Source organism: Podarcis erhardii, assembly GCF_964252035.2.
Source record: "Podarcis erhardii genome assembly, chromosome: 3".
NCBI lineage: Eukaryota > Metazoa > Chordata > Lepidosauria > Squamata > Lacertidae > Podarcis > Podarcis erhardii.
This window is the reverse complement of record NC_138507.1, coordinates 65623139-65644119: the sequence shown is the minus strand read 5'-3', so window position 1 is coordinate 65644119 and position 20981 is coordinate 65623139. Positions and strand designations below refer to the sequence as shown.

The window sequence follows — 20981 nt, the reverse complement described above, 5'->3', positions numbered from 1 at the left end:
CAGAGTAACTAAGATTACACTCTTTGAAGTCTTTCTGCTGCTTCAGCAAACAGCAGAATACTACTACTGACTGCAACTGGACATAGCAGAGGCTACTTTCAAAAGTGGTAATTTGCCAAAGATTTTCTTTGTCCTATTGCATCCATGCAGAGCCTTATGGTGGATTTATTCCAGAGGTCAATGGTCTTCTGTTTCCTCATTCATCCAGAAGTTAGAATCTTCTGTAACCAAGTCAGACATTTTCACTAGTCACTTTGCAGATAAAATGCTCACATTGTTCTAACCTTTGTGCCACAATTAGAGCAGAGTCTGAACTACAGGTTGCTCTTCCTTGGATTTAGCTTTGCCACTATCTCATGGCGACAGGATGTTTGGTAAGGCACATGTGCCATATGGATATTGTATGCACATACACCTTGACTGGTAAGAGATAGGCTAGCATCTCAAGCGGAGAGAGGAGGGAAGTAATCTTTTCTTGCCAGTATCAATCACTGCCATTTAATGCAGCAGACCAACCAATACCACTCGTGTCCCTGGGTGCTGGTGGAGTTGTGAGGCAAACCTTCAGTTTCTCTCCCTCCTTTGTTATTTCTTTTTCTCTTTTGACTGCACACAATGGCAAAGCAGCAGATTTTTACCTGGAGGTAACTGGTGCTACATACAGGTGTGTCATGCATATCATGAAGTAACACAGCTGGAGAACTAGTGGCATGATGGCAACATCCATCTCCATCCACAGTTTGTCTCTGAAAATGAACCTAATACTTTTGACTAGCATATCTAGCACACATCAATAAATTTGTGGCATCTTCTAGGATTCTTTTTACAGACACTTATGCACCATGCCACACAGGCTGGTTGGTTAGTTACACATTATACAGGTGCTTCCTTTAATCATGGAACTGCTTGGGGGTGACAGTTTTTGTGAGAGTGAATCTCCCCGTCATTTCCTTTTTACTCTGCTACTAAATTAAGTAAGTAGAAACTTCCTTAATTTGAGAAGCTTCTGGTTTTATTTCCCAACCATACTAGAGCAGTATGGCTGTGACTTCTTTGTGGCTGGATACCTCCTTGCTCTCTTGACATTTGAATGAAAGCAGCACATAGAATGGGCATCACAGTATCCTAGAAGCCAGTCCTGTTGACACAGGAAGCGTAACAATGGAAGAGAAGCACTTAATTTGTAGTGACTTGTACACAACTTGCAGATTAACAGATATGTTGATTGTTTCAACACATTAAAACTAAATCTATAAAATTCCCTTTGACACCGAATGTTGTGATAAACTGAAGATATGAAAGAAGAAACATGATCAAGAAAATAACAATTAGATAACATGCTGTAAATATGCAAATTTAGAAGAGAGATAAGCCACTGTGGTTACTGTGAAATATATATTGTTACACATAATTAGTAAAATCTCACTACAAATAAACAATTAGATAGAAATAATGACAAATGGGAGGAAGTCTGCTAAGTAATTTAATTTCCATTCAAACAGATGACCAATAGGTTTAACAGATATACTCTAAAATAAAAAGCAGAACAACCATATCCAAGCAATAAGGTTATTTCTTATGTTCTTACAACAGAAGGGTTCAATCCACCTTATGCACGTACTGCAAACTTGGTAAGTAATTTGCAATTTAATTGTCAGTGATCAAAGATCAGTTAGCAACAAGGATTCAGAGAGAATACACTTATTGCTGAAATACATGAATTAAAATGTTATGTACTTTATTCTCAAGAAGCTAAAACCATTGTTCCTGCATTTCAGAATTAGCGTTAACACTTTGAGAACCTATGTTAAAACCATTTTATACGGCAATGCTCACAGGATTGAACCCTTTCAGTATTTCTGAATAGAAACCAAAACCTTTGTAGAAGGATGTGCATATACAATTAGAGAAAATTAAGAGCCCAGTCTCTTGGATTGTGTTAATAATTGAGCACAGTATATTAGCAGAGAAGCAGCCCAAAGGAACACCACTTATGGTTAGGAGAATATTAATTTAACAAATATAATGCAGCTTGCTTTGTTTTGCTGCAGAGTTAAGCGCTGCATAGAATAAGGTCCCAGGTAAGGAGCAAAGGAGAATTTTTCTAGTTCCTACCTATATCATTGGCTACCATCTTGGAAAACTTTCTGCTTTTGGTCTTCACTGCAAATAATATTTCAATACAAAATGTCAATTTACTAAAAATATGAGCTAATGAAAATTTATGATAATTCTCTTAAAAATAAAAATACTATACCCTTTTCTATAAAATTATTCATTTTTTGATCATCATCAGAATTGTTGGGAGAACCAGAACCTAAATGAGTGAAGATAAGAATGAAAGGGACATACGAAATGGATATTAACAAAAAAGGATGCATACAAAAAAATTACGACAGATGACAAAATGAGAAAGACTATATATCCTAATCCATATCATATGCAACAATAAACCCCTAAATAAACACCTCTTTGGGTATTATGGATGATTTATAATTTCAGGCTTTTTTCCTGCAAAAAAGAGGGAGTATTCACTTATATCTCCTGCTTTATGCATAAGGACATCTACATTTGAGACTGATAACTTTTGCGTCTTCCGTGTTTCACTTTCATCATACACAGCTTTATGCTGGTGCTACAATTTTCTAGTACAGATGAGACCACACAACCAAAGGAAAGCATAGAAGATACAGATTTTCTGATGGGAATTGGGAAATGGGAAACAAAACAGTCTGGAAAGGTTGCTTGTGTTCAGATTAACAAAAATATTCACATGATAATAATAGCAGGGATTCTAGTTCACATTTTAAATGTCAATTTTTGTATTATCAATATTGCCAAAATAATTCAGAAGAAATAGCTTCATTAAGGTCTAAGGTGTGTTCCAGTGCACTTATCTCTGTGATAACAAATGAAAATACAGCTACTTTTGCCAATTCTCTGTATTTCAATCCAAAAGTGAAAAGATTTGAAGTGTGGTTGTTTTGCTATTAATTACTTTAAAAACTAATTGGAAATAACATCCTTTGTTTACCCGTAAAAGTGAATTTTGTAAATAGTTTTCTGCATAATAATAATAATAATAATAATAATAATAATAATAATAATAATTTATTATTTGTACCCCGCCCATCTGGCTGGGTTTCCCCAGCCACTCTGGGCGGCTTCCAACAAAGATGAAAAATACACTAAAATGTCACATATTAAAAACAGGGCTGCCTTCAGATGTCTTCTGAATGTCAGGTAGTTGTTTATCGCTTTGACATCTGATGGGAGGGCGTTCCACAGGGCAGGCGCCACTACCGAGAAGGCCCTCTGCCTGGTTCCCTGTAACTTGGCCTCTCGCAGTGAGGGAACCGCCAGAAGGCCCTCGGAGCTGGACCTCAGTGTCCGGGCAGAACGATGGGGGAGGAGACGCTCCTTCAGATATACTGGACCGAAGCCGTTTACATATATTTATCATGTTTTAACTAAGAACATAAAAAACCTTCCCTCCCTTCTCTATGCATACCAACATGGTACAGATGAAAATAAAAATGATATATGAATTATATCAGGAACTACTACTTTCAATAAGAATACTTTCTGAATTCCTTGGAAATATTACACTCTCCTCCCTTACCCAAGTCAGATTCATGATTGGGTTCAGCAAATTAATACACAGGATTAAAAAATGGCTCAATCCAGGGTTCACACTTAAAGGCAAAATTGTGTCTAGTCAAAATCCAGTGGTGGGTGGGATTGCCAAAGTCATTTTCCCCAGAATCCTGCCTGCTTTTTAAGAATAAATAAATAAATTTGCCATGCACATAAAGCTGAATGTGCACAAGTTAAATGTGTGTAAGTTGTGGGCTTAAAGTACACAAAAAGCCCCTGTTCACACTCCTGTGGTGGCATTGTAAGCCCCCCCCCCCCCCCCCGTCAGCTTGCTTCCTGGATTCTGTGATTATGATGATTTTGCTGCTGCTGAAACAGCAGTTAGGGAAGCAGAGGGAGGAGTTTTTTTGCTAGGTCCAATTAAAATCTAATCCACTGAAAAAGTCTCAACTCCTATTTAAGAAAAAGATAACAACTTGCCAAGTTGCATATCTGAAATAAAGATTCTAAAGTTTAATGAAATCACTACTCACTCCTTGCTTCCTATTCTTATACTACTTTCCACCCTGTTGGTTAATTTTACTATAACAGCAGCAGAAGTGACAAAAGTGGGGTGACCTTTTCCCACTTAAATTACCTCTGGCAAAGAACAACGAAAGCTCCTACAAATAAAAGATCGTGATGAGAGTAGGAGTTAGAACACATTTCTACTGTGAATAATCTCTTCTTGAAACAGATAGCCCAAGAGACATAAAACACATTCCCCTTATAATATAGTATTTCCTATAGTAATACATTCTAAACACTGTAAATAATGAACAATGACAAATATATAAGAATGGCTTTGAGGCAAACCAAGTATTCAGCTGTATGTACTTGTCTGAATTGTGTATATTTGAGAAAACCCCTGTAAAGTTCAGTGGCATAGTAAAAATCCTTCTGGAGCATGAAAACAAAAGAGAAGAGAAGCCTGCTACAAGGCGTTTTGAAGTACTATTTGTTCTAAAGCGTTTCCAAGAACAGTTCATTACCTGAGGTGGGTGACTTGCAACGATCCTCTTGTACAGCTGTACCTTCATTAATATCACAAAGACCTGCTGTAAAATACAAAGAACACAACAGGTTTCAACAGCTGTGGACCACTTCTAATTCTTGACACAAACATGACACATAAGGTATTTTTGTGCCCACTGGGGAAACAATCAAATCTGATACTTAATTATATTTTTAACTAAGCGTTTTGACAAAGGTGTTTTGCTGTTCAAAGTATCAGTGTTTCTTCTTTGGGGAACAGGATGATTATGAAGATTCAGGGAAAAGGGGAGTTGGTATAGATGTGCATGAAAGCCATTTTTCTATGTAATATATGTGATTAATGCAAAATTAATGCAAAATTACCTGTATTGTAAACAGGTATATTACAAAGAAAGGTAACCAAGTTGAATATAAGAATGAACATGTAAGGACAAATAGATTACATTTAAAAACCACCACAGACTATAAAAAGCAAGCTAGAATTAGTAATATTTAACATGTTTAAGTATTTGCCTACCAGTGTCGTCAAAACAGATCAAATTTTGATGAAAGGCCTAAAAATATATACTTCAAATATATTGATCTATTTGATAACCTGTGCCCTTCTAGGCCCAAGACTAGGCCCAAAACCACTAATTTCAGAAAACACTATGGTGGTGAAAAATCCAGGACTGTGGTGGTTGCTTGGAACTCTTGCTCAATCAAAGTGACAGTCAGCATGTGATTTTGGCATCTAGACCGTTGATTAGGATAAAGAAAGCACTGTATCCACTACAAAACCGAAGTAGCAACAACAGGCATCACTACAGATGATGAAATACTTGGGCTGCTTTGGAAGGAGATGCTGTTATGAAAGGTGCTGAAGTGTAAAGGTGACACTGAAAGGCAGAAGTACAAAGCCTCACAAAGCCTCATGTCAATCTGTCGTTTGTTATCTTATAGTTCTAGGTTTCTCTAGGTCCATGGGCTTTGCAATAAACAAGGCTGTCCATAATGTTGCTTGCTAAGCACTGAAGAGCTCTTGATTTTCTTTGTAAAATCACAGGAGTGGAGGCTTTCTTAACATATATATATATATATATATATATATGCAGGTTTTGGTGTCCTCGGGTGTCTTCCCGTGTAAAAGTTGGGGTGTCTAGGCGACGTTTCGACGAGGTCTCACTCGTCATCTTCAGGCTGGTGCTTTCGGCTTCTTGTTACTGGAACAGAGCAGGATCTCAGTGTTTGAGTTCCTATAAATACTGTAGAGGGGGTGTGGTGTATAGCCTCCAATGTTCTGGGCAGAGAGGAAGTTCCCAGGCTAGTGTGCCTTTTCTTCTTTTGTTCCTTAATTACTTGAGAGATATCTTGAGTGATTTCTTGAGTGATATCCTGAGTACCACTTAGGTGGGTCATTAGGTGTGGATTAGTTGCTAAAGTCTTTGTGTCTTGACCTCTTGAACTTTGTGAAGAGTTTTCATGAGAAGATGGCTGTACTGTACTTAGTTGTGCTCTGGCTTGGCTTCGTGTATAGGGGCGAGCTGTGGTTTTGTGGCTTGTGTCAGCCAGGTCTGTGTAGGGATTGCAGGGGGGTGCAGCATCCGGAGGTGCCACCATGGATTGGCTACTGGATGGTGTCTGTAATTCATCTGTGGAGAGGGTCTGGGTTTGGGTCTGGTGTGGTTGATTGGTGTTGGCGTTCTGTGTGCCTCTGGATCTGGTGTCAGTTTTTGTGGGGAGGGCTAATTTCCAGATGTCTGGCAAGCGGGATGTGTCGTCACGCTTGTTCATGTTGTGAGGGTGTTTCTCTATCTCGATGGCTTCCATGCTCTTTAACACGGAACATCACCACAAGAGAATAATCATGGAAGCCATCGAGATAGAGAAACACCCTCACAACATGAACAAGCGTGACGACACATCCCGCTTGCCAGACATCTGGAAATTAGCCCTCCCCACAAAAACTGACACCAGATCCAGAGGCACACAGAACGCCAACACCAATCAACCACACCAGACCCAAACCCAGACCCTCTCCACAGATGAATTACAGACACCATCCAGTAGCCAATCCATGGTGGCACCTCCGGATGCTGCACCCCCCTGCAATCCCTACACAGACCTGGCTGACACAAGCCACAAAACCACAGCTCGCCCCTATACACGAAGCCAAGCCAGAGCACAACTAAGTACAGTACAGCCATCTTCTCAGGAAAACTCTTCACAAAGTTCAAGAGGTCAAGACACAAAGACTTTAACAACTAATCCACACCTAATGACCCACCTAAGTGGTACTCAGGATATCACTCAAGAAATCACTCAAGATATCTCTCAAGTAATTAAGGAACAAAAGAAGAAAAGGCACACTAGCCTGGGAACTTCCTCTCTGCCCAGAACATTGGAGGCTATACACCACACCCCCTCTACAGTATTTATAGGAACTCAAACACTGAGATCCTGCTCTGTTCCAGTAACAAGAAGCCGAAAGCACCAGCCTGAAGATGACGAGTGAGACCTCGTCGAAACGTCGCCTAGACACCCCAACTTTTACACGGGAAGACACCCGAGGACACCAAAACCTGCATTCCTGTACCCGTGAAAATCTACGAAAGCATATATATATATATATATATATATATATATATATATATATATATAGTGTGTGTGTGTTTGTGTTAGTTATAAATAAAACTACATTATTCTACTTTAATATCTAGAACTCTTCAGAACTCCACAGGCAGCTAGGCAGCCTCATGCTGGAAGACCTATCAGAGAACTGTAAAACCTATGAGAGGATACACACAAGCATTGGAAAAGTTGGTGTGGCGAAAAAAAGAGAAGCAAAAGTATTCCTGACAAAGAGCCAGATTTAGATTTCCTATTATAATATTAGTTATTATTATACACCATTCACCATAAAGCCCTTGTTAAAAACAGTTAAAACAGATTACATCTAAAATATGTATCTCAGGTATCAAAGGCCAGAGTAAAGAGGTATGTTCTAAATGAAATCCCAGCCAGTAACCTGGCTATTGTATTTTGGACCAGTTGCTGTTTCCAAGTCATCTTCAAAGGCAGCTCCACATTGAGTATATTGCAATAATCCAGCCTGGAAGTTATCAGTGGATGGAGTATGATGATCATGCTATCTCAGTTCATAGGGGGCTATAGCTGTAAACCAGTCAAAGCTGGAAAGAGGTATATCTAAGCATCAAGGACAACTGAGCCTCAAATGACAATACTGGATCCTGGACTATCCTCCTCTCCCAAGCTGTGCAGAACACGCCATGCCGGACTCAAAAACTTAGAACACATAATACCTGTGTTTTCAGGATTCACCTTCAACTTATTGGGCCAGTCCCACCCATTATTGCCTCCAAGCATTGGTCTAGCACCCACATATTGGTGACACCTCACATCAAAACCCCTAATGAGAGCTCACAGCATTTTCAGATAGATGTTACATAGCATGGAGGACAAGATGAAACCTACAGCTCCACTCACATGGTGCCAAACAATGGTCCTCCCCAAACTACTCTCTGGAAACAGCCCTAGAAGCAGGAACAGAACCAATGAATTGCATTGCCCTCCATTACCCTCCATAGCGAAGAGAGAACAGAGAGCTTCATTTTACAGAGCTGCTCAAAACCTGAATTACAGATTAATCCAGAGACCACAGAACAACACAGAGAGATAGAAATTTTAAGAAATGCACAGTACAATACTGGGGCCAGTACACACCCTAATGGGTCATCTTCTACCCTGCCATTTGCAATTACACCTTTGTAGTTCAGACATGTCTACACTTGCACCCCAAGAACAGTTAAGGTCACTTTTACTTGAATGAAACGTACGGCATGTATAATATTGTATCATAATTTAACTATACAGTGAATTCTTAATGAGTGCCTGGCTTTAAGTCCAGCACAGCAGGAGACACGCCTAAGCCTCTTTTGCAAAGTTCACATTTTGAATTTTGCCATTTGGGGAGGGGATGCTTTAAAATTCACCCACACTTATTGTGTAGAAGTATTTGCAGCAAATAACTTCTAGGCAGTATCTGATCTCAGGAGAACCCACCACAAGAAAGATGCATCCTGGTCACTAGGAAAAAAGGAAGGATAAACTTCGGAGATTCCAGGGACTACTAGCAAATAAGACAAGCAGGAAAAGTGCACTAAATGGAAAGGAGAAACAGAAGGCTTTCCCAGCAGGATAAATGGGTCTTTATAACAAGTTTTAGGTTTGTTTTAAATTGATTTGTTTTTGTGTTTTTAACCATTTTAAATTATATGTAAATCACCTTGAGACAGTGGTTTAGAAGGTGATTAATAAATTAACTGTAATACCAATACTAATATTGTCTGGTGTCCATACAACACACTCAACAATCACAGCTCTGACTTCACTCGCTGGCTAAAAAGCACTGACAGAGGCAGCCAGGCTAGCTCATTTCACAGAAATTGCTTAGAGGGGTACCTGTACATTTTTGCTTCATAACTTTATTTCCAGTAGGGTTAGAGATTTACTTTTTTATTAAAAATAAAAAGGAAAGTTCAGTGTCTTGGTCCTTCGTCCAAGGGCACCAATGAAGGTCTTTGTGGGCACCACTGCACATTTGTGACTTGTATTCTATTATCTACTAATGCCACTTTTTTACTGTTGCTTGCAAAATAGATGAAGGATGTAATCTGAATCTTATTGTACCCAATATTCCATACTGATAGTATCTCAGGTAACACTCTATAATTATATTAATATAGAATTAATCTCTGCCGATATGTTAGTGAAAGAAGCTGAAAAGTAAAGGCTATGGTAAAATATTCAGGGTGACGAATGCATATAACCTAATCAACTGGATGTTAAAACACTTTATTCTTATGAGATGACTTACTTATATAAGAGGTGCGAAGTTTTTTCACAGACTCTGAATATAAGTTAGAGAGGCCACACATGCAAGAAGCCACAGCCAGCATGCCTTATTGAAGCAATGAGAAAGGAAAGACAAAAACACCAACACAGTATATTTGGAGAAAGAAAAAAAATCTACAGAAAAACTTTAAGATCCAAGCAAACAATGTATTTGTGGGAAATTGTTAGACAGCAACTGAAATACAACAAATCATGCATGTGCCAGAATTCACACAGTGTAATATAATTTACTTGTTGTCTTACATAATATTTATAAAATTTCCCATTAATACTAACAATTTAATGACAAAACAAACCTATCCCTACTCAGCTGTTTAACTGTTTCATTTAAGAGGATATATTACTAATATTATAAAATAGCCAGACTTACTTGTACTTATTCTTTTAATAAAACTACAATTATTTAACCATCTTTAATATGGAACTACCAGGAAAGGTAGGTAGGAGGAGCCAGAACTGCTGCTTATTCAACAGCCATAAATAGTTTTACAACCATTACGAAGTGGTAATTTATGGAATATTGCAGTTTATATCTGAAACATTTGCAGTGTTCCATGTGGCTATTTTAGTAATTCATAATTGCATATAAGTACACAAAAAGTTCCATTGGTTACTACCAGAAGAGCAGATCTTCAGTGCCTGATGAATGTTATTGGTTGAATATTGGTTCCATATCTGATGGTCTAAAGGCAGGAACAGAACTTGTGAGAAGCAGGCAGTTCTGACATCCAGACAGCAAAGAGGGTGCCATGGAGATACTGCCATGATCAGGATCTCCAACGGCCACAGGCGCTGAGGCCAGAAGGAAGCTAAGAGGACCACTGTGGCTTTTCCTCCCTGATTTTATGAAGGACTCAGGTAAGAACAGAAATCAAGGAACGGTGTACAATAAGCCCAGGCCCAAGGAGACAGCAGTTTACTGAACCTCTACTAATAGGCTCTAAACTATAGTATTAATTAACTATGAAACATATTTTTATACTACAAGGAGGCAGAGTCCCTCTCTGCCTTCAGGATCTTTTTTAAAAGTAGAAGGAAATGGTATGGACTTTGTAAAGGATTTTGGTTCAACAAGAACAGATGCCCCCTTAAATGGTGCTGAGGTAAGTTCTGCAGGAGGGCAATGAAGTCTAAGGCCATTGCAAAGCAAAGGCACATAGTGGGAGTCATGAGAGATAAAACCCATCAGGCCCAGGCAATGGTGAAGGCAAATGTTGTTAAAGGTCCAGACTGTCCACAGATATAATAAATGGATTCATCCCTTTCCATGGATAAGGGCTGCCTATGAGATGCTTAGTGCTTGTTTATGAGGCAAATGCTGAGCAAAGGTCTTACATTTAGAGGAACAAGGAAAAGCTGCCTTAGCAGGCACTTTAAGTTTATTCAAAGGCTGAGTTTGGGCAGGAGGCGTGGCTATTGCCACCAGAGAGCACACTGACAGCCATCCCTACTCTTCAGAAAGCCAGAATGCTGAGGCATGGATACATAGCACACACCAAACCAGAAGGTGCAGTGTTCCAAAACAGCTAAGAAGAATTGCCGAGGTTCAAATACCAACAAACCTGCCTCCATCCTCCACTGAAGCAGTTACTGGTGAAATCAGGATGAGAGAAAAAAGGCAAGCAGGCAAGGCAAAGGGGTTCTATTTATGGGAGAGATGCAAGCAGCAAAGAATGTAGAAAACAGCCAAGAAAGAAGGGCTCAGGTGACAAGAGACAGGCTGAGAGAAGAAAGTGCTGGAGCAGTCGTGAGGAGGAGAGAAGGTTAGGAGTGACAGCCATACTGTCCTGGTATACTGAAGGGAGAATGGGATGGCTTAGAAACAGTTAAGAGGAAGGCAAACACTGGAACGAAGAAGAAAAAATTAGAATTTAGAACATCTGAGAAGAGAAAGAACAGGAGCTCAAAAGCAATGTGACTACTTTGATGAAGGCAAGAGTCAACTAGGAGCTGCCTACTTCACACAAGTTCTGTTCCCACCTTCAACCACCAGGTGGAGCCAATACTCAACCAATGACCTTCACAGGAAGTGTGCCACATTAAACATGGCATTTGAAGCAGAGACATATATCCCCAAACACTTGGGGGAAGAAGCATGTTCTCGCTACACTATTACTTCTTTCACATTCTTCCTCCTGTGCAAGAATGGTGTACTGTGGTTACTGCATACTATAAGGTCCCAGGGCTGGTTACACTAAAAGGTCCCAAGGTAATAGAAAATAAAGCATTCAAAAAAGATTAAAACAAACTATGCTCACAACAGGTGTCTTTAAGCATATGACAAAAAGGTGTATAATGAAGGTGACAGATATATTTCTGTGAGAAGCTATTCCACACAGAGAATGCTCTCAGCTCAGGTCACAGCCCGAGACCTCTAAGGACAGTGGAACTACCAACCTCGCTGATTTTAACACCCAAGGAGGTCTGTAGGAAAGGAGGTGGTCTTTCAGATATTTGGGGACTAAGAGAGCACCATGAACTAAGCCCAGAAACAAATCAGCAATCAGTGCAGCTCTTTTAGAACAGGGCTTAAAGGGAGCCCCAGTCAGTAGTATGGCTGCTGGAGGTTACCAGAGCATGGAGTACTGTGGCCAAGTTGTCTCTGTGCAAATTAGACTGTAACTGGTGAAGCATCCAGAGCTGGGAAAAGGCATGCCTAGTTACCAAGGCCAACTGAGCCTCCAATGACAAGGCTGAATTCAGTAGCACCCCCAAGCTACGGACATGCTACTTCCAAGGAAGTACAACCCCCAACCATGACAGGTCCCCACATCCCAGAATCAAGAACCTGGGACACATAATACTGCTTTCTTTTCAGGATTCTGATTCAGTTTATTGGCTCACACACAGTCCATCACCACCTCTAAGCATCAGTCTAACATCTTGACTACCTCTCCCAATTTATATGCAACAGAGAAACAGAACTGGGTATCATCTGCATATTGGTGACACCAAATTTCCTGATGGCAGTTCCCAGTGGCTTCATATATATGTTCCAGGGACAAAATAGAATACTGCAGGACACCACAGGAGAACTCTCATGGCACATAACAGTAGCCTCCCATAACTACTTTCTGGAAACAGCCCTGGATGAAGGATTGGAACTACTGAAGTACAGTGCCCCCAACCCCCACTTCCCTGAGATGATCCAGAAGGACAGTGGGAGGTCAAGGAGAATGAGCTGGCTTGCACTCTTCTCACCTCTCTCCTGACAAATGTCATCAACCAGGGTGTCCAAGGTGGCTTCAGTACCATAACTGGGCATGAAGCAAGAATGAAATGGATCTAAGCAAAGAGTTTTTTCCAAGCATGTCTAAAGCTGTACTGCCACAACCCTCTCAAGCGTTGTCCAAAAATTAGTTATTTGGTACTGGGCAATAGTGATTTAACATTTCTGGGACAAAAAATTTCTTCCTAAGGAGGAGCTACACCACCATGTCCTTCCAGGCAGGTGGTCAGTCCCTCTCCTCAAGTGAAGCATTAATCACTCATTGCAAACCCAGCTAACCATCTACGGCTAGCTCTCAGAAGCCGAGGTGGGCAAGCATCAAAGGGCAGCTGGTTGGCTGCACTTCTTCAAGCAGCTTGTCCACATCTTCAGGTATGAAGCAACTCTAAAATTTTCTGTTCATATGCACTTCCTCCTCTGAGAATTTTAGGCTTGTGGTTTGCTGAATTTATGTGATTGCTTCCATGTGCCAATACACACCTTAACAGATCAAATACAGCATGCTGAAATAATTGTGTCCAAAAATGAAGGGGTTAAGTGCTGTGTGGTTCTGTGAAGCAGTTAGTTCAGAATAAATTAACAGGGCATTTATGATAACAGGGTGTGATAGCACAAAGGAAGACGAAAAGTAAATCTCAAACAGGGAAAGGCAAGACAATGGAAGATGGTTGATGTGAACACATAAACCTTGGCAAAGAATAACACTTTTTGTATAAAAAAGTAATGAAGTAGAATATTATATCTTTGAAGGTGACTCAGAAAGTACAACTAATACAGAATGTGGCAGCTAGACTGGCAACTGGGAGTGGCCGCTGGAACCATGTAACACTGGTCCTAAAGGATCTTCACTGGCTCCCAGTACATTTCCAAGCACAGTTCAAAGTACTGGCGCTGGCCTTTAAAGCCTTAAGCAGCCTCAGCCCAGTATACCTGAAAGAGCATCTCCATCCCCATCACTCAGCCCAGTCACAGAGGTCCTCCTCAGAGGCTCTTCTGGCAGTTCCTTCACTGTGAGAAGTAAAGTTACAGGGAACCAGGCAGAGGGCCTTCTAGGCAGTGGCACCCTCCATGTGGAATGTGCCCCCCCATGTCAAGGAAATAAACAACTACACAACTTTTAGAAGACATCTGAAGGCAGCCCTGTATTGGGAAATGTTTAATGTTTGACATTTTATTATGATTTTATATGTTCTGTAAGCTGCCCACAGTGGCAGGGGGAAATGGGGTAATAAAGAAGAAGAAGAAGAAGAAGAAGAAGAAGAAGAAGAAGAAGAAGAAGAAGAAGAAGAAGAAGAAGAAGTATGCTTATTATATATGCTAAATTTGGCAGTCTGGAATACTCCTAAAATGAAGACTGTTTGCCTACCATAATCAGATGATGTTTTCTAAAAAGAAGCCCCTACAGAATATTGTCAACATATAAACTTTTGGTTTGTGCAAGTTACTTTCAAAGAAAAAGCTAGTCGCATGCACTCCTAATCAGCTTGCGGTCTGGTAAGTGGAAGACGAATACAAAAATTTATCAGGAAGTATCAAGTGTATGACCTTACCTCCAGATGGTTGTCTGCTTTTACGTGGAGATCGGGGTTCCCTCCTATAAGGATCATTAGAACCATACAATTCAACAGTGCCAAGGTTTAAAAGTGTGGTCTTTTGGATGTAATCAACCATTGCGATACCATTACAATTGCCGAAAACTACTCTGAAAGAAAATTTATTAGAAAGAATATGATGGCAATGAATGATTGATATCCAAATATATGCTTATGTTAAGTACAACATTTTACTTTCCATTTTTAGGAATTAGTTGAACTGATTATTTTTCAAAATCTAAAATCTATTCTTATATAACATTTAGAAATGAAAATTTGCATGAAAAACTATTCAAAGAACAATTTATTTTAGTAGTAGTTGCTGAGAATAAAACCAATAGACTACTGCCTTACTAAATAGCAAACCTCCACCTGACATCGAATGATTACTGTCCACTGCTTACTCAAGGGTAACTGTTTTGTTGCAGTGTGGGAAGAAGCTAATAGCTGCCTTGTTAGTTTGTCCTTGACATGCATTTGTGTTTGGCATGGTTTTACATTAATATTTATTTCTTATAAAACAGGTTTAAGTAAATAGGCAGTAAGAACAATACATAATAAGATGCAACTCTAAAAAACAAGCAAGATAAAAACAACAGAATGAGCTGGAAACACCAACAGGAGACTTTTGATTCTGAACTGTTGCGATTAACCAAAAAAGCATTTTCACATCTATATAATAGGAGCTGAGACAATCTACCATCTGGCTGCAGAAGAATACCAAAATATAATCTTCCCCATTCCTGGCTGCTACACTTGAGATTTGCCTCATCACCACTGATGACTCTGTACTTCTACTTTTTACAAAACGTCTTACACCTCCATGCCTCACCCAGAGGTTTTGTATGCTGGTCTGATTGTCTTAGCCACATCATCTAACCTTCTGCTATACAATTACCCAAATGAATACCCCACTGTACATCCAACGCTCAATTACTTCATTCTCACCATCTTGTTTTAATGTCCGACAATTGACTAATTTGCTTGTTACAGCAGCACATTATTGCATTCTCCCATATTCTTTCTGAATGTCCACCTAGCCTAGATACAACCAAAAAACTAAACAAAAAAAAGCCTCTTCACAAAACGGCTGGTAGTCTAAAAATATACAAGACATTCAAGAAATCAGAGATGGCACAGAAGATTGTGTTCTACGCTGAGAACCATTTGTCAACTTTTCTGAAAGTGCTGTGTACACATCTAACAGCAGAAGCTATCTTCCCCATGTAATATACGAAGATGGTACAACATTATTGTAATGAAAAGGAACCTTGGACAAAGACTGAAATGTGTTTGTGGCTGAATACCACAATAAATGAGAAGGCCCTTTAAGTACCTTTTTACTGAAAACATGGAAACAAGTAGCATATCAAAACAACATGAATCCAGTAGTTTAGCAGTAACGTCATATTCCTTCTGCAACAGGACAATGGGATTTAAGGAAGAGAAAGCACAGCACCAAATATACTTACAAGCCATAGGCAGAGTTGATTGCAAGGCTTGTTATTTGCTGAGGTGGTTCCCCACTCACCCATACTAACTGGATAACCAGCTCAACCTGGTAGCCTGGAGACTGCTTGAGGGAAGAGTTTTTAACTCTGCAATATACAGGAAAGGTAGACAACATTTATTCTTGTGGAAGTCTGCCAATAAATTTTACTAGAGTGGGAATATTTCATGACTGATTGTATTTCTTACTGCAAGTTAGTACAGCTTCAAATGCTTACTCTGGAACAGATTCATATGATGTGGGGGAGACTTTTTAATGTAAGTGGCCATGTTCTGATGTTGAGAAGGATCACATGCAAGCACTGGAGAGCACATTTTCCCACCCCCCCCCACCCTGGTACATAAATTGCTTAATCAGTCACATTTTAACATATTTTCCGATCCTGGCATGTAAATGATGGTTTGCACACAGCAGAGCTTGCTTAGTTAAGATGAAATGGCAAACTATAATTTGCTGAAGTGATTGCAAAATTAAGCATTATATCATAAGGACTCACAATACTTATTATACATTTATTTATTTTTCTTTAATTTAAAGCATTTATAAAGCATTTATGGAAACAGAAATTCAGTAATAACAGAGACCAATCTTATGAGTCAGGGACAGCCAGGACAAAATGGTATGTCTTTACAAAGTGTCTAAAGCAACTGATAGATGATGCTTCACATATGGCAGAGGAAAGAGCATTTCACAGTGCAATTAGTTCCGCTCTCTGCCAAGTCTCAATAAAGTAGAATTTGGTAGCTTGTCATGACTGGTGAGCTAGACTTGAGAGTTGCTAACTTACCTAAATTAATCTCGAGTCCATGGTTCAACTGAAATTTGAACCAGGAATCTGCAGGCTCATAACTTATTCTCTATCTCAAATATGAAGGAATAGGAAACAGTACAGGAAAGTAAGATAAGGCAGGAGATTCTAAGTTAGATGTGTAGTTGGGAGCATTTGGCATCCGATTCTCTCTGGAGGACTGAGAATGGACATGCTGTTTTTTAAGAAAAGCTGCAGTTGCTATATATCAAACTTTGGCAAATACAGCTATTGAAACACATAGGTAGTTTTATAGGCTCCTGTAAGCAATATATAATTACTTTGTACATTGATACAAGCTCAATACATGTGTCTTCTATTAGCGCACCTTTGTAAAGTATACACTAGGAGGAGGTATGAGTAACCATATCCCAAAGCAGCACATGTCAAAAGCCAAAAGTTTTTTCTACAATAAGATTAAGCAGTCTATGAAGGTAAGATACAGTATTTAGAAATACTAGCCTTACACTTACTTTAAACATGGGACGTTATCCCGAAGCCCATCAGATGAGCTGCTGCTAGTGGATGGATGAGACTGGGGAGCAATGGACTGAGGGTTGGAACCAGTGCCTGGAGTAGGCAGTGGTGGCACTTGCTCAGAATCTGGAGACTCTATATAATTTATTTCATACAATAGCCGTACTTCAAGCATCTGCAAATGACAATGGAGAAGACATGACACAGTCCGAGAGTTCTTTGCACTGCAAATTTTGCAGTTGCCAATTCACTACTTTGGTCTCAACAACTTCCATAAAGTTAAATACAAAACTTCTTATTAAAGACAAGTGGATGGCCTCAACCACAGTATCAAGCTGCAATGTATCAATCAAATACCAGACAATAAGGTACCAAGAGTACTATGAGGTTTGTTTGACACTATCCTGAGAGATGCTGGGAGCTGCAGGTAAATAACATTTAGAACGGCATGGATTTGCCATTCCTGTTTTAGAGAAACACTTGCAGCTGATTCTGTGGGCTGTGACCACCTCCTCAGAACTGAGCAGTAACACAGGATCAAGAAATACTTCTGAGTGGTGCACCTTCTCATTTAAAGGCAATGTAACCACATCTAGGAGAGGAAATAGCAGCATCTTTATAGACCTAGATTGTCCTGTCATCATTCCTATCAGGAATAAGCTTCAATTTGTTAGTGCTCATCCAGTCCATAACTACATATGTTCAGGCATTAATTAAACGCACAAACAATTGTTTCTTGGTTTGATGGAAACAAATAAAGCTGGGCGACATTGTGTATATTGAGAAGAACTGCTGAACACTCTCCCTCCATAGCTGAAGAGCACTGTGGACATCCATCTCAGGTGATCCAGAAAATTTGATCAAATACCATGATACTATATCAGGCATAGGCAAACTCAGCCCTCCAGATGTTTTGGGACTACAACTCCCATCATCCCTAGCTAACAGGACCAGTGGTCAGGGATGATGGGAATTGTAGTCTCAAAACATCTGGAGGGCCGAGTTTGCCTATGACTGTACTATATTGGCAATACAGATAATGAATAAGTTATACCCTCCCTGTTCAAATCTAGATGAAGACAACCAAAGCATTACGGTGTTCTCAAACCCTCCCAAATATTTACTGATATGGGTCAACAGTCTGCCTCATCCATCAATTTTTTGATTTGATTATGAACAACTTATGAAACCCTCCAACCACTGTCTATGATTTAATGGGTGAAAGAACTGAACAAACCTGTATAAAAATATTAGCTGCACTCTCTTCATAAGGCCAGGTATAAAGTACATGTGACCAAGGAGCTACTATGAGATTTTACCTTTAAGCAAGCATCTAATGCAAGATTAAATTGTTCAATCTAATTTCAATTTATCATTTTTCAAAATAAAATGGATTTCAGCTAAATTTTAATTGTATTTGTAATGAGTAAGCCTAATGTTTTCAGCACATCCTATTCCCAAAAAATGTCCTATTCCCAAGAAAGTGACATAACCACTGAGCATGGAACAAACTAGTAAAAAAAATGTTCAAGCTAGTTTATACTAGTTTATATATTGGCTAAATATAGGGATTAACAAATATATAAATGCATGTCCAATATAGATAACTGTCAATTACCGGAATCACATCTGTTGTAATTTCTTGTTTGCTGAATCTGTAAACAATGACATGTGCAGAAACTCCTGCAATGCACAGCATCCTGCTTTCTGCACACCACGAGATGATCTGAATGGCATATGGGTCTTCATCTACTATGTCTGTGCTAGGTCTGTCGTCCTTATTTTTTGATTTTTCGAAGACTTTAGCTGTTTTTAGTTTGTACAGCACTTGCAACGTTACTAGGAATAAAATTAAAAATAAAGATAGTTAAATGTACAAACCAATGTAATTTTATAAACAAAAATATTGTTCAAATAAGGCCATTCTGAAACAATGGTAATACAGTGCTCACATTTCCATTCACGCTGATTGAAAGTTCCTCTGCGGGTGATGTGTGCATGTTTGCTAGTGAGATAGATATCAATTTGTATTCCGCACACATGTGGTTCCAAAATATAACACTTTTCAGGATGTTGAGGAACTTCAGTGGGAAGACAAGGGCCGGGAGGGGCCTGATAATTTATATGCAAATCATTGCATGCAGTCCTTTGGATCCTGGGCATTGTGTATTATGGCCAGAATCCAAAGGGCACAAAAGCAGAAAGGCTTTGCAGCCTTCCCTTATGCAGAGAAAGATTGTGCCCTCAATTATGAAATGGCATTAAGACAAAATATATAATCAAAAATAGTGTTACAGCACCTTCTATGCTCCAGGATTTCAATTTGTGTTTCAAGGAGGTGATACGGGTTGCTTATGAGATATCAAGTAACTATCATGTATGATTTGTAACCTCATCTCCTCCATCACCTTCCTCACTTCCTGTCTTTCATATCAAACTTTTGGCTCAGAGGTTAATTACACTCAAGTCCTATTTAAGCTGAGCAGACAATTTAGTCACAGAGGCAGGGCAGAGGGATTGTGGTGTTAAGGGCACACTAGCAGAGCCCATACGGTTCTCCTGCTGGTGTGCCTTTACAGCCTGAATCTCACAGCCACCCTGCCTCATCCCCTACAGCAACCTGGTAAGAAGCAGTGCCACCTCTTATGGGAGAGGCAGTTCTGCAGATGCTGGCTATTCCTGGTCACAACTAATTTAGGACCATTCATTCCAATGGGAATTAAGTACAGCAGATTTGAGCAAACAAGGCGAGTAAACCCCAAAAGATGTCATCTATAAGGCAACAGTTTCACAGCAGCACTTTTAAAACAATTCTTCCATAACTAAGCAAAACACTCACTTGCAGAGGCATCCCAAAACTTGATCGATCCATCTGCATGCCTATCAAAACAAGAATTTTTTAAAGCAAAATCTCTTTAGAAAAGAAATAGCAAGGCCGATGAGATTTAGTTAGTGATGTTAAATTGATGTAACAAACCCATATGCTCCTATTTTCTTCTTAGTATTAGCCTATCATAGGTGAGCTGCATGTTGAGGGAAGGCTTGCTGAAGGAAGTCCTAGGAAGATACAATGCATCTATGTGTACTCTGAATGAGGAGACATTTAATACTTCCAAGAAGATCCCATTGGTGCTGCCTAAGTCATACAGTATCAAGCATAATGGGCATGATACTCTATAATCATGTTGCTAAATGTAAAGTTTTACATTTCCCAATAGAAGTAAATAACAGACATTCACTTATATGGAAGAGGTAAAGAGTTGTACTTGAAGACACCACCAAGACTGGTGCTAAACTCAACCTCTTGTCATGGTGACTTTATAATCTGGGATGAATAATGGATTTTGCCCTCTCTTAACAGAGTGAGAGGGGGCAACAGATTGTAGGATTTTTGTTTTGCTCTACAGAACCAAATGATTTCCAGTGCAACTAAGGCTGTAATCCTAAGAACATTTACTAGTGAGTAGCTTCAATGAACTCAGCAGGACCTACTTTTCCATAAATGTGAATAGGACTGTGCTGCAAATCCATCCCACATGCATTGCAACACCAACAGCTGGTGTCATCTCATGAGGGCAAATGCTAATTCTCCTTACTACCTCACTAAGAGAAGTATGATAGGATTTGGTTTTATGAGTGCTTTTCTAATTTTAAAACAGTTTAGTTCCGTTCATCTTTTAATATTGATGTGCATGGTTTAAAAATTCTGAAATTCACTTGTGTCTTAGATGTTGCTTTAGAACATGATAGCCCAAGTGTTGCCTTCCAGATGTTGTTGAACTACAACTCCCATCAGCCCCAGCTAACATGCAAGTTGTC

The 20981-nt window shown here is 39.5% G+C and overlaps 1 protein-coding gene and 1 long non-coding RNA gene across 8 annotated transcripts in view; one reads left to right on the top strand and one right to left on the bottom strand.

Annotated features, from left to right (window-relative positions):
- Window positions 1-20981, bottom strand: part of STXBP5 (syntaxin binding protein 5) — a 119743-nt gene that overhangs the window by 27083 nt on the left and 71679 nt on the right. For 4 of the 7 annotated variants that reach the window (XR_014154462.1, XM_081854324.1, XM_081854326.1 and 1 more), the window contains 8 exons: window positions 20002-20042; window positions 18781-19001; window positions 17159-17337; window positions 15840-15965; window positions 14326-14477; window positions 4629-4694; window positions 2258-2317; window positions 2116-2163 (listed from right to left, as the gene is read on the bottom strand). Coding sequence is in view for 6 of the 7 variants with exons in the window: in XM_081854324.1 (XP_081710450.1) it covers window positions 2116-2163; window positions 2258-2317; window positions 4629-4694; window positions 14326-14477; window positions 15840-15965; window positions 17159-17337; window positions 18781-19001; window positions 20002-20042 (893 nt within the window). In the remaining variant the exon portion in view is untranslated. The remainder of the gene's footprint in view (window positions 1-2115; window positions 2164-2257; window positions 2318-4628; window positions 4695-14325; window positions 14478-15839; window positions 15966-17158; window positions 17338-18780; window positions 19002-20001; window positions 20043-20981) is intronic. The other 3 variants (XM_081854327.1, XM_081854328.1, XM_081854325.1) reach the window with 2 other exon arrangements.
- Window positions 1-20981, top strand: part of LOC309337680 — a 318963-nt gene that overhangs the window by 262761 nt on the left and 35221 nt on the right. The window lies entirely within an intron of this gene.